The sequence below is a fragment of the Amphiprion ocellaris genome, chromosome 1, assembly GCF_022539595.1.
Source record: "Amphiprion ocellaris isolate individual 3 ecotype Okinawa chromosome 1, ASM2253959v1, whole genome shotgun sequence".
NCBI lineage: Eukaryota > Metazoa > Chordata > Actinopteri > Pomacentridae > Amphiprion > Amphiprion ocellaris.
Window position 1 is genome coordinate 33,810,393 of NC_072766.1, and position 12,945 is coordinate 33,823,337.

The 12,945-nt window shown below is 37.9% G+C and overlaps 1 protein-coding gene across 11 annotated transcripts in view; it reads left to right on the forward strand.

The window, feature by feature from the left end:
• ppfia1 (PTPRF interacting protein alpha 1) overlaps positions 1 to 12,945 on the forward strand; it is a 55,647-nt gene that overhangs the window by 1,485 nt on the left and 41,217 nt on the right. For all 11 annotated transcript variants that reach the window (XM_055016300.1, XM_055016319.1, XM_055016279.1 and 8 more), the window contains exon 2: positions 1,956 to 2,225. In XM_055016300.1, coding sequence (XP_054872275.1) covers positions 1,956 to 2,225 — 270 coding nt within the window. The remainder of the gene's footprint in view (positions 1 to 1,955; positions 2,226 to 12,945) is intronic.

Below are 12,945 nucleotides of genomic sequence, written 5' to 3' on the forward strand. Positions count from 1 at the left end.
TTGATGCTGTTCACTAAGTGATTTTATATTTACTTCGGTCTCCTACTTTCATATCTTGATTTGTCATCTTTAGTGTTTGACGTATGGCACGCCGATGCTAAGTCACATTGAACCCACCATCTGTCACTACCTCTCATGGATGCTGAGTGACCCTCCCCCTCATAAACATTGTTGAGCCTGGGTGGCTTGACCTCGATATGAAGCGTTGGCTTTGTGTTTTGCTTCTCATAAATTAGGTTAAGTTTGACTCACTCCACCAGAAACAGTGTTTGTCACCTGAAACATGCAGTTTTTAATTGCTGTTTAATTAAGGATAGCCAGTTGATTTTGTCATGTTAATTAGCAAATATAATGCAGCTCTTGAACACAGTCCCTGGAAGACACAGCATAGCTGAGTGTTGGTGCACTGAACCGAACACTGATTTCTTAAAGGAAATGGCTTTTGGCATCTCAGGCAGTGGCAAAGAATGAGATGAAGGGGTAGCCCTGGCTGCTACACTTGCTCCAATTTGTAAGTTGTTGTTCCTTGTAGGTATGTTAAATCCAGCTCACATGATTCTTGGCTTTTTGTCTAGCAGTCTGTCTACAGGACCTAAGCCCTTTGGTGTGGAGGTTAGCTGTAATTCCTCAGACCTTCCATCCCAGCTGCTGTCAGATATGGCAATTACCCAATAAACTTAAAGATAATCAGCTTTCTGATTGTTTGAAGCCTCTCTGTTCTTTTCTATACAGTAAAATGTGGGTTAATTTTACTGTTGGCTCTTGGCTAGTATCTTCCAGTAGCAGTTAACCATTACTAGCAATCTGTAAGTAGGTTCAGCTGATTTGACTCTATTTTCCCTTCTGCTTAGTATATAAGCTGTTGCATTGGGCAGTGCTGTGGTATCTGTACAGTCTACTGATTAAATCACACCCGGAGGTGTGCTTTTAAATCTGCCTGACCGTCTTCTGCTTTATCTCAAATCTGTTAAGACAAGATCTTTGTTAGAACATGAACAATACTGATCTGATTTTAAAATCACAGTTAAAACTACTTAAACTATGTAAACTCCATGAAAGTGGTACCTTGTTTCCACAAAATTATTTGGTTGCAATCAATGTATTTTTTTTAAACATTTCCTTTGTTCTACGTTTGTGCTGATGTTGAGGAGGGGAATGAAATTTGTCCAAAATTCTGGTTATGACAGAGAGGGGGAACCACAACTACCGGTAATAAAAAGTACCTTATGCAAGAGGGGATTTAATAGAAATGGTTTGTTTATTTGAGATTCAATTGCAGTGGATGCCTTTGACAAAACCTTTAAACTGCTTCTCAACTACGGTAGTTGTAAATCAGAATTTATTTATGTGCATCGAAAGTTTACATTTTAGAAATTTAAAAACTGTTATGTTGGCTAAACTGTAGTCTTAGACAGTGAATAGTTTCATATATTTTGATAGTTTTGCCAGACAAATTGTATAAACTGACCCTTTTATTGTCTTACTGGAAGGTATGATTCAACTGCTTGCATTATAGATCAGATCAGAGCAGCAAATATTAATTTATTAGCTCTCAAATATTACATTAACTACCAGCTATTTTGATGAATGTCCAGCCTATCTAATTCCATTGTAGTGAATGGGAATATTTTCAGTTTCCTCTTCTATGATCGTAAAGTGATGACCTTTGGCTTATGGTCAAAACAAGACGTTTGAGGACATCATCTTGGGCTTTGGAAAACGCTGATCAACATTATCTGAAATTTTATAGACAAAACAACAGTTACATTGAGAATGGAAGTACTTGTTAGCTGTGGCCATATAGCAGATATTTTAGTCAAAACATTGCAATTGACCATCTATTTTTACTAACTGTTATAAACATTTTTCTTCATCTTCTTCCCCTCTCCTCTGTATCTACGCACTGCTGCTTCTCCTGTTTTCTCCTACTCTGTCCTGCCAAACCATGGTTACAGATGATGTGTGAGGTGATGCCCACTATCAGCGAGGCTGAAGGGCCTGGTGGGGGAGGCGGCAGCGGTCGCCGGGGCTCTGGCTCCCCACTACAGTCAGATTCGGAGGGTCACTTTGAGTCGCTGATGGTGTCCATGCTGGAGGAGAGAGATCGTCTTCTCGAGACTCTGAGAGAGACTCAGGAGAATCTGGGCCTGACTCAGGGCAAACTGCATGAAGTTAGTCATGAAAGGGACTCGCTGCAGAGACAACTGAACACTGCTTTGCCACAGGTAAGTGACAGAGATCTTTTTCATTTCTTGAATGATGATAATTAAAATGTAAAATAATTGAAATTTGTCAGCTCCAGCAGCTGCCCTGGACTAAGCTGCCTCATAAAACTCTAAAACATATCAGGTCTCACCTCATACCATCAATATGTTGCAACTCAAACATTTAATATTATTTTTCTTTACTCAGGGGTTTTTCCAAATAGACTAGTTGATCCCCAAAGAGATTTTTAGCCAGTACTAAAAGAAAACCACTAGTGCCAAAATGAAGTAGTTTTTAACCAGTTTAATTATTGGGGTTTATTTACTCAAACATAACAGACATTTAAATTTATTTTCAAGCCACTTTATTTTGCTATTGTCTACAGTGCATGAATACTGTATCTATTCATTTTCATTTTTCATCCTTGAACATATTATAATTAATATTATTATGTTTATTTGCTGATGTAAATGTCTGCTGCTGTAACAATGTGAATTTCCCCTGGCATGGGGAGCAATAAAGGATTATCTTACCTTATTTTGTTTATGAAATGGTCAGGAATAGTAGAATGCATAGATTTCTGTCAAATAAGGTAAACAGACTTTTGGCTTCTACTGTATGCAAACTGTTCATGCTTGTGTGTAGTCATCCCCATTCTAAGGCAGGAAAAACCCTGATTAGTGCGTTGTTTTTTTAGAAGGACATCACCATTGCGTTGTTACTTTTAAGCATGAAAACACTGGTGTCACTGCGGAGCTTTCCCTGCTGCATGACTCTTGGCAGCATTGTTAGCCCAAGTATCAGTTTCACTTTTGGATAACAGCTCTTACAGATCTTTGGCAACCACACGAGAGAAAGTGGTACCAGAGTCTGACATTTTTGGGAGTTGTAAGGCCAAGAGATTGTAAAGTGCAATGGGGTGTGAACTAAGGCAAATTGTATCCACTGTGGTATGCTGCAAGCCATTTGACTGCTTGAGAAAACAATTAAATAGGTAGTTAGTTTTTTTTATTGGAGAAGTATATACACTCATATATAGAATATATTTAGTTTTCAACAAAAGGGGATTTGGAAAATTGATATAATTTCTTTCTTTCAAAGTTGAGTTATACAAAGTTGAGTACAAAAAAACCTTGTACCGTGGTGTATTTTTTTAAACTGTGTTATTTTTTACTGTGTGCATACAATTATTCAGAAATAAGCTCTTTACAGTAATTAGTTTGTGATAGCCGTGTCTCTGTTTCTACTGTTTGCATAATATAATGTGAAAGAAGTCATGAGTCCACCTTTGTCCATCTGCTTGCAGGTCTTTGTTGTATTAATGACTCATGTTTCTACCTTCCATGGTCTTATATTTAAAACAAAGGGTTCAGGTTTCCAGCTTTTAATGATGCATAAGAGAACAGAACAGAAGGTTGATCATCAGTTAAGCACTGCTGCACTTTTGGTTGAATGTGCACCGAGTATATAAAGTCAGCATGCTGTTGATTTTCTGTTTCTGTCTCAGATTTTTAGTAAATAATGGACAAAAGCTAGAGACTTTCACACTGTGGATGATCACAGTTCAGAGTGTAGTAGATGACAGGTTTAGGGTTGTAGCGAGCCAAAGAAATTCTTCAAATCATGCAGTTTGTACTGGGGCTGAACAATTTTTTGATTTTTGAATTGAAATTGCAATTTGAAACAATAAAATTATCTAATCGTGAAGGCTGCAGTTTAGGATACATGTAATGCAGCATCTTTGACCCAGGGTTTGAACTGTCATCTCACAATGAGTAATGTGAAGATTATGCAGACTTTTATTTGATTGCATTTTGTGTAAGTTTTGAGTGATGAAGTGTCAAATCAAAAACTAGCATAGTTTTTGATCATCACGACACAATAACACCTCTACAGACTTCTATCTGAATGTCTATAGTGGTGCCTGTTTTGTTTTGGCCTTTAAAATGTCACCCTTGTAGGCAGCATTATTGTTGATCAGTTAGCAGAAATCTACCTCCATGCTAATGTACGTATTGATTTTCACTTCCTTTTATTCAGTGTAGAAGCAACCGAGGCCTTCTGTCACACTAGAACAACTGAGTTGAGACGTGGGCTCTTTGTGTGTGTCTGTACGTGTGCATGCATGCTGCTGCTTATGCTGATGTGGTGCAGTCAGCTGATCGTCTGGCTTTCTGCCAGACCTCCTGGGATTTGTATCTGGAAGGCAAGAAAATCCAGCTGTTAAAAATGTAGAGGTGCTTTATATGCTGTAATCTGGTGTTCACACACTGTCCAAAAGTCTTTTGTTTTCAGTGTAGTTTCCTTGTAAATTTCCATTCCACAACATTTTTTTTGGTGTTTTCAAATAATATTTGTAGCATCATGTTTCTTTTATTTGACAGTTTATGGTGTTAAAAGGGAAACAAAGGTAGGGAGAGATGCAACGCTGGTCCTCCATCTGGGAATTGCAGCATGGACATTGCAGTTATAGTTTGTGTCATCTGTCTATTGTTTTCACTGATACATGATTATTTACAAAGTTTTCTCTCAGTTTCTGTTTATATTTTATTTTGTAAAAGTACATCACCTACTTTGGACCATCTTTGACACGTTGATCTATTAATATTCTGACTTAAATGAATGAGAAGACAGTTTTGTAATCATATTGTGAATGTAGAATCAAGAAAAGTCAGTATCCCCTAACAGAATGCAGATTTTTATAATTCGATTAATTATAGGCTGTGAAACACCTATGTGCGAAATGTCTTAGTGCTTATTTGTTTAGTGCTTATTTTGCCTTTGTGTTGCTGTGTTAGGGCTGCACAAAGTATTGTTTAAGTTTTGAGGTTGGAATGTGTATGTGTGCAATAGTCAGATTACAGGAATATGATGTGATTTTTGTTTTTTTTTAAAGATGCAGTTTGTTGACATGCAGGGTCAGCATGTGTACAACAAAGTGAATAGGGAACATGAAGAAACATTGTAAAGGAAGATTTGGTTGCAGTGTTATTTGTATGGAAATATTTTGGCTATAGAAAGGGTGTTGACTAAAAACAGGCACAGTTACTAGTTTTTCCAATTGTGGCCACTACACGATGCAACCGAATAATTAATTTGACCATTTACAGCAGCAGCATAAAGGTTTGATGACTAGTGCAAAGTCAGACAGACATCCAAAGCAAATATTCATTATATTCATTATATTCATTATAATGGATGTCTTTGCCAGTGTTAGATCGCATGAGAAAAGTTCCTAAGTGCTTTTCTCAGTTTTTAAAATATATATATATCATAATCATCATAATTTATATATCAGAAAAAGAAAATAATGCAGTGTTAGTTTTGTCCAATTTTGTGAAGCCTTAGTGCTAACTTGTTGTGTTTCCAAGAAATTAGCTCTAGCTGCATACCAACTCTGTTCTCCTATTTTCATCTTTTATGGAAGAGACTGTTGAAGATATCCACATTCTAAACGAGTGACTTTCTTGGCCAGTGATACTTATCTGAACTGATATGCCATTTATAGACTTCATTTAGAGTTGATGACAAAGTTGGCAAAAGTTGTCAGCGGTTATGACACACTGAAGAAATATTTGAAAAGAAAATATAGTTGGAGCCTGATAAGCTGCTATGTGAATGAAATTTGTGCCATTTTGAGCTATTGCACTGGTCAGAAGTGTCCAGGCTGTGTAGGTAGGTAAAGGGGAGGTGCAATTTTCCCCCTTGTTCCCTCCCTCCTGGTGAGAGTACCCTTTGACTGGAATGCACAAACATTCCAGGGCCGCTTGCTCACACGTCAACAGCTTTTTCCAGCTTCAGTGTTGAACTGTTGGATGGTGCATATTTGTTCTTGTCTGCCATATGTATTGTGTGTGCAGGTATGATTGGTCTGATGATCCCACGATCAGATGTCATCTCGAGTACAGCTCACTGGCACTAGTTCTGTCTTAAATAATAGAAAATCAGGACCCACACACGTTATGGTAAAGTCAGTTTTTGTGCTTCAGTGTCACCCAGGGCTTGTAATAATTGTGCTTGAATTGGGCATCCCTGTTTGTGCCTGCTGGCAGTGAATTCCCAGCTGTGTTCTACAACTGCTGTGAAGATTGCAGTAAAAGTAGCAGTAAAAAGGAAAAACTGGTAGCAGCAACTGGGTTTTTTCTGTCTCAGAAAGTGTCTTTTGGGATTGACTACACATAACACCAAACATGACTGCTCTGTCAAGGCAATAAGTCTGTGTTACTTACAGAAATCTATGTGTATTATTGTCCTTTAAGGCCATTTGATAAATAGGAACTTATATGATGCATCTTGCTTCTTACCAATTTGGTGCTGACAATTTTCTTTTGTTGTTGGCTCTTACCTCTTAAGGAAGCGTCTAAAGCCTCTTTGAGGGGTGGCAGTAATTACTCTATGCAGGAAAAGCCATGATTAGCTTTATTATCAAACATTTGATTTTCTCATACTTTTCAAGAGTCAAACTTCAGTTACGTGTGATGTGAACATGACAACACGAGATACCAGAGAAAGTGTGACTATTATGTATGGAGTATAGCATGGATTTGTAAAACTATCAACACAACAGTTTGAGTTATTGGTCAGATTGGCAGTTTTGCATCTATCCTAAACCTCAGTATTTATGTTTTGGCAGATACATAGTTTCAAGTCTCAATTATGCAATATTTGAGCTGTATTGATTTATCCAGTTTATGAATTAAGAAATTCAGAGTAATCGACCGGAACAGCTTAACTCGTATCTCATTTCCCTAACTGATATAATTGGTTAGTTTTAGATCATTGAGTGATGTGATGCTTGATCTCTCAGGCCCTTTTCAGACATTGGATACATAGCTGCTTCGTCAATCTGTTAAAGTGACAGCGTTCTGTCATTCAGACACAGGTCACTTCTCCACATGGCTTCATTAGACATATCCAGAACAGTGATGGACTGAGCCACGATACATGAGTGATACTGGTCGCACACATGAGATTGGACAGTACAGTGATGTATAATGCATAATAGTGCACCAATAAACAAAAGATGGAATCTAAATACACGACCCAACAAATGACGTAATTCTAGGTGATAAACTGTGACTCAGGATGTGACAGCTCATCTGTCAGAGGTGAAGAAAAGTACACAGTGTGACTTGCTGTTAGATCCTGATTGATTCTGTTTCCATGTTTGTAATTGTAAGTAGTTAAAGAAGTTACTGCTGTTGTACCACGTGTTTAAATGCATTCAGTTGTCTTGCTTTGGAGAATTCTCATATGGATTCTGCTGTTGTCTAATGCTGCAGGTGTTTAATAAATTTAGAGAAAAGACTGGAGGCAAAAAACAAAACTTCTGCTCCTTTTAGCGATTATTAGTGAGTCTCATTAACTTGACCTGTTGCAAACTCTGTTTTCATTGCAGTAAAGTGTTTGTGTGGGTATTTCAATTAGTAATAGATGTGAAATTGTGGAGATGCATTGTATGTTTTTCCTCTGGTATTGGAGCAGAAATGTGGAAAAAGTCCCGTAATATTTCACAGAACTTCAAGTACTGCTGCTTGAAAGTGATATGGAAATGATACATGGTCTGACCTAGTAAGATTGCCGTCATAACTTCCTCTTCATTGAGACATGAAGCTTACTTGTTCAGATGCCATCAGATGTGCATGTCTGAAAAGGCCTTCACGTGCTGGGACATCCTGTCTTCATGACTGTACAGTTTTTGTCTTTGTGTAAGATTTTTCTGTACTGCTGCCAGTTCTATGTCGTACTGTGAGCCAAAGACTGTAGACAAGGGATATCATGTTCTGTTCAAAAAGGTTAATGTTTAGCGCTAAAAAAAGTCTTACCGGACATTATGACTATAAACAGCACTGCCTTAAAAACCGCAAGTGGCTCTTACTCCAGGTAGCGGTGAGGCGATGAAATCCAATCCGTGGAGGCTGGTTTGAGTAATAGGTCACCCGGCCTCCCTGTCACTCTGTGGCTGCTCATCTCGGTCAAGGCTCTTCTCTGTTCTGGTCCCACAGTCGGGGAATGAACTCCACTGTCACAGGCCAATGCACATCATGCTAGTATATACTGACAACTAAATCCTTAAAAAGGGGAAATTAGTTGCTTTCTATTGTTTGTTTTGGATGGATAGATTTTCCGCATTTGAGGATTTCTGCATACCTCTTGTTCCTATAGAGATGTAATGCACTTTAAATTTATTTAGACAAGTGGCCACCAAATGTATGTAAATAATGGTGAAACCCATGAGTTTTAGGGAGGATTGGATACTGTGCTTGTCTCTGTTAGATTGACCATCACATTGCTTTGGTTGCATTTTTTCATTTGACATCCTGAAACTCAAGATAGGAAGTTGAGCCTTCAACGTTGAATACACATTCAACTTGTACAACTTCAAATGTTGTTTCCATCTGGCTTAAACTGTTGTGCAAGATGGGGAACAGTTACATCTAGTAAGAAGCGAAAGAGGAAGAAAAAGAGCTAGCAAACTCATTCTTGTAGTAATGATTTTTTTTTTGATGCGATGGGCAGAAAAAAGTGACTTTCATTTATGCAGCAAAAGTCAGAATTCAACATTGCTGCTATGTACTGTCAAAATAAAACTGTGTGTGTAATTTGGCAGGTTGGTATTGGTGATATTTTGCTTCTTATCCTGAAGGGGCCAATTGACCGCAGTGACCAAATTCTGTATTCTGGTCAGTGGCACAATGGCATGAATTGAGAGTGCACGGTGGTAAGACAGCGGGACAAAGGCTGACTTGTTCCACACAGTGACATGAAAGTGACGGAGTGCAAGTGTTGCCTTTTGCCAAATGTGAGCTGAATTAGTAGCTTAAAAGGAAACAGACACAAGACGGGAGTAAAGGCCATGATGCTTTGTTTAGTTTGATTCAAAGGCCAGTTGCTTTTTACTGTCATCCTCTTACAAGCATTCCCAAGTATTCTATGTTCTTAAAGTCTGCAAAAGCTCTTTTCCTTTCTTTTTTGTAGACTAGCTGTCTGCAGCAATGCATTATGTTATTTGCTGCTTTATTTAAGAAAACGGTCACTGTATCTGGAGCTAATGGCATTTTCATTGCATTCTGTCACCTCTTGATACATGGACAGTAATGTATAAAAGAAAGAATTGTCACCTTTTCTGCCATATTTTGACCCTCTTTCATAGAATGTTCACAGATAAAGTAATATATTTTCAATTTTCTGTGATTTATTCAACAAAAATAGAAATTCATGTACTATTTTTCTGTAGGAAAAGTAAGTATAGCTCTGTCCTCAGAAGCTTGCAGTAATTTGTACCTGCTTTGTGTGATTGTCCATTAGTCGCAGACATCAGATTAGTGAAAATGTTTACCACTCTTCTGGCAAATTCTCTTTAGTTGCAGGATATTTAAGGGTTTTCTTGAATGCACTACCTTTTTCCAAATACCCTCAAAACCTTTCAATGGGGTTCACATTTGGACTGTGTGTAGGCCATTCCAAAACCATTTCTTCTTGTTAGCCACCCCTTGTTGGACTTAATAGTGTGCTTAGGATCGTTCTCTTATTCAACGATCCACTTCTGGTTCACCTTCAGATTTACAGCAGATGGCTCACATTACTTGAAGCGCTCTTTGACGTGAAGCAGAATTCACAGTTAAATCAATGACTACTGGCTGTCCAATCCATGAAGCAGCGTAGCAACTTCAAACCATAATATTTTCATCACCATAAGTCACAGTTGATTTTTTGTTCTTCTCCTGAAAAGCTGTCTTTGGTTTGTGCCAAACATATCTGCTGTTGCTACAATAGATACTGTTGTATCTACTGTGGCTGAATAACTCCAGCTTTAATTCATCTCTCCAGACTTAACAACAGACTTTTACAAGATTGTTAGCACCCTTCCGCTAAAAGAAGAAAAATCCTTAATGGTCACTGAAATAACTTGAAACTGACAAATATAATAATACATAAAAATTTACTGAAGATTAGCTAATAAAAACTGAACATTGCTTTTGAATTGTGGTTCAGTGGAATCATTGTAAAAAAAAAACAAGCTAATGAAACTGGCCTGAGCAGAAATGAAAATTACAGAGAAGTATGTTAAAGGTAAAGGCTGTAAGACCGTCTCCAAGCAGCTTGATGTTCCTGTTGCACATATTATTCAGAAGTTTAAGGTCCACTGGACTATTAGCCAACCTCCCTGGACATCACCGCAAGAGGAAAATTTATGACAAATTGAAGAGATGGGTAATACGAATGGAAACCAAAGAGCCCAGAACAACTTCGAAAGAGATTAGGGGTGAATTCCAAGGTACATCCGTGTCAGCTTGCACCATCCGTCGCCGTTTAAGCCAAAGTGGACTTAATGAAAGTCCACTTTGAGGACACCACTGTTGAAAGTAAATCATAAAAAAACGAGACTGGAATTTGCCAAATTGCATATTGAAAAGCCACAAACCTTCTGGGAGAATGTCCTTTGGACAAATGAGACAAAACTGGAACTATTTGTCAAGTCACATCAGCTCTATGTTCACAGATGTAAAAATTAAGCTTACAAAGAAAAGAACACTGTACCTACTGTGAAACATGGAGGAGGCTCGGTTATGTTCTGGGGCTTCATCTGTCACAGGGTGTCTTGAATCTGTGCAGACTTCTAAGGTAATCTCAAGACTATCAAAGCATCCTGGAGCGAAATGTGCTGCCCATTGTCAGAAAGCTTGGTCTCAGTTGCAGGTCATGGGTCCTCCAACAGGTTAATGACCCAAAACACACAGCTAAAAACACCCAAGAATGGTTAAGACAATAAAAACATTGGACTGTTTTGAAGTGCCCTTCTGTGAGCCCTGATCTAAATCCTATTGAACATCTGTGTAAGGAGCTGAAACATGCAGTCTGGAGAAGGAACCCTTCAAAGCTGAGACAACTGGATCTCAACAGGAGTGGGCCAAAATATCTGTTGACAAGTGCAGAAGTCTCATTGAGAGGTGCAGAAATCGCTTGATTGCAGTGATTGGCTCAAAAGGTTGTGCAACAAAATATTAAATTAAGGGTCCCATAATTTTTGTTCAGGCCAGTCTCATTAGTTTATTTTTTTAAAGTGATTTTATTGAACTACAATTCAAAAGCAGTGTCTGATTTTCATTAATTCCTTTTCAGTAAATTTTTATTTATTATAACTTTTGTCAGTTTCAAGTTAATTCAGTGACCATTGTGGGTTTTTCTTTCTTTAATAGAGGGCACCAACAAATTTGTCCATGTGTGTATATTCAAAAGAGGCGCTCTTTGCCTGTGCTGGAAAACTGGTTTGGCTCTAATGATCATATTGGACAGCAAGGGCTTCACAAATAGTTGCAGAGTTACCTGCAGATCCTGTGATGACATTTTTGGTTTCTTGTGAACTGTTTACTTTTTGACTTGAAGATGGTGACGCTCCATACCTTTGCTGTAAAAGAGGGAACTTGTTTGTGGTCAGAAAGTACTAAGATAAGGACTGTTCTTGACTTTTAAGTCAGCCAATTTTGCACCAACTCCTGCTGATAGGATTTCCAAATTAATACAAACCATTTAAGCAATGTACATTTTAATTCCTAAAAGCTGTACTTGGAGCTACTGCTGCACCTCGTATGCACACCTGCTACACATGTGTCTTGTTATGGTGGTTGTCCAAACTGCAGTAAGCGCTTCTGCATCTCATCAACTCACTGTGGCAACAGCTCGTTTTGAAGTTCTTCACTGAACAAGATATAGTTGTTTATAGAGCCACTTGCTGCAAATGCTGAAAAGTGGTCAGATCTTTGTGTAGAACTGACGTAAGACTAAAATGACTAATGCTGTAGCTACTTCACAGTAAAAGCCTTAAAATGACTGCAGTGCAGCATTAGGAAATGAAATTTTAAAGAACAGTTTTGTGGGGCCTCATAAATTTTGTTGGCTTGTGTTCAAGATACAGTAGGTGGAAACACTGAAGAGTTACAGAAAGTCTATTGTATTTAATGACGTATTACTCTCAAGCTTAGCCTGAACCTGCTGACACTTAACCAGTTTCGTGAAGTATTTAATTGAGCAACCCCATATCTTAATCTCTTATATAGAAGTATAGGGTTGTTACTGCAGTTTGCTTGCTTATGATGTTGTTTTTTTATTGTGTAAAAATTTATGAGACATTGCCTTTACTAGATATTTATTTAGGCTTTATTTAAACAGGAGTGCAACAAGCTCTCTTTTACAAGGATGCTCTGATTACAGTAAATAAACTATAAAAGCACACAAAAGACCCTTTGTGAACCAACACTACAAAACAAACAGACCAAGGACCTTAAGGACAACATCACTTCATGCAAAAAACACACGTGCTCATGCTGGTCTGTTTCAGTAAAAAAGGGATTTCAATTGATTGATAAGCAATAGCAGGAAGTGTCATAATTAAAAACAGGTATTCCAATCTCAGACCTGCAAAATTATGGGTAAGATAAAACTGAAATAACCTTGAAAATCTCCCCCCTTTGCTCTTATCTTTTAGCATTTTGGTAGTAAAAATGTTTGAAGTTAAGTAAGCTGACAGAACATAAGACGATCAATCAATACTGACAAAATTTGAATGCGTGTGTGGTAAAAAGTCTTTTCTGCTAAAATCTTACAATTAGACATTTTATGAACTCAAGACTATGTTTTAAGAAACTTTGAGCCCAGTTATGATCTGGCCTTTAATATCAGAGAAAAGACGTAAAAATTAGCATTCGTTCAGCTCCTCTAGTTTTACTCCATCTCTGCCGG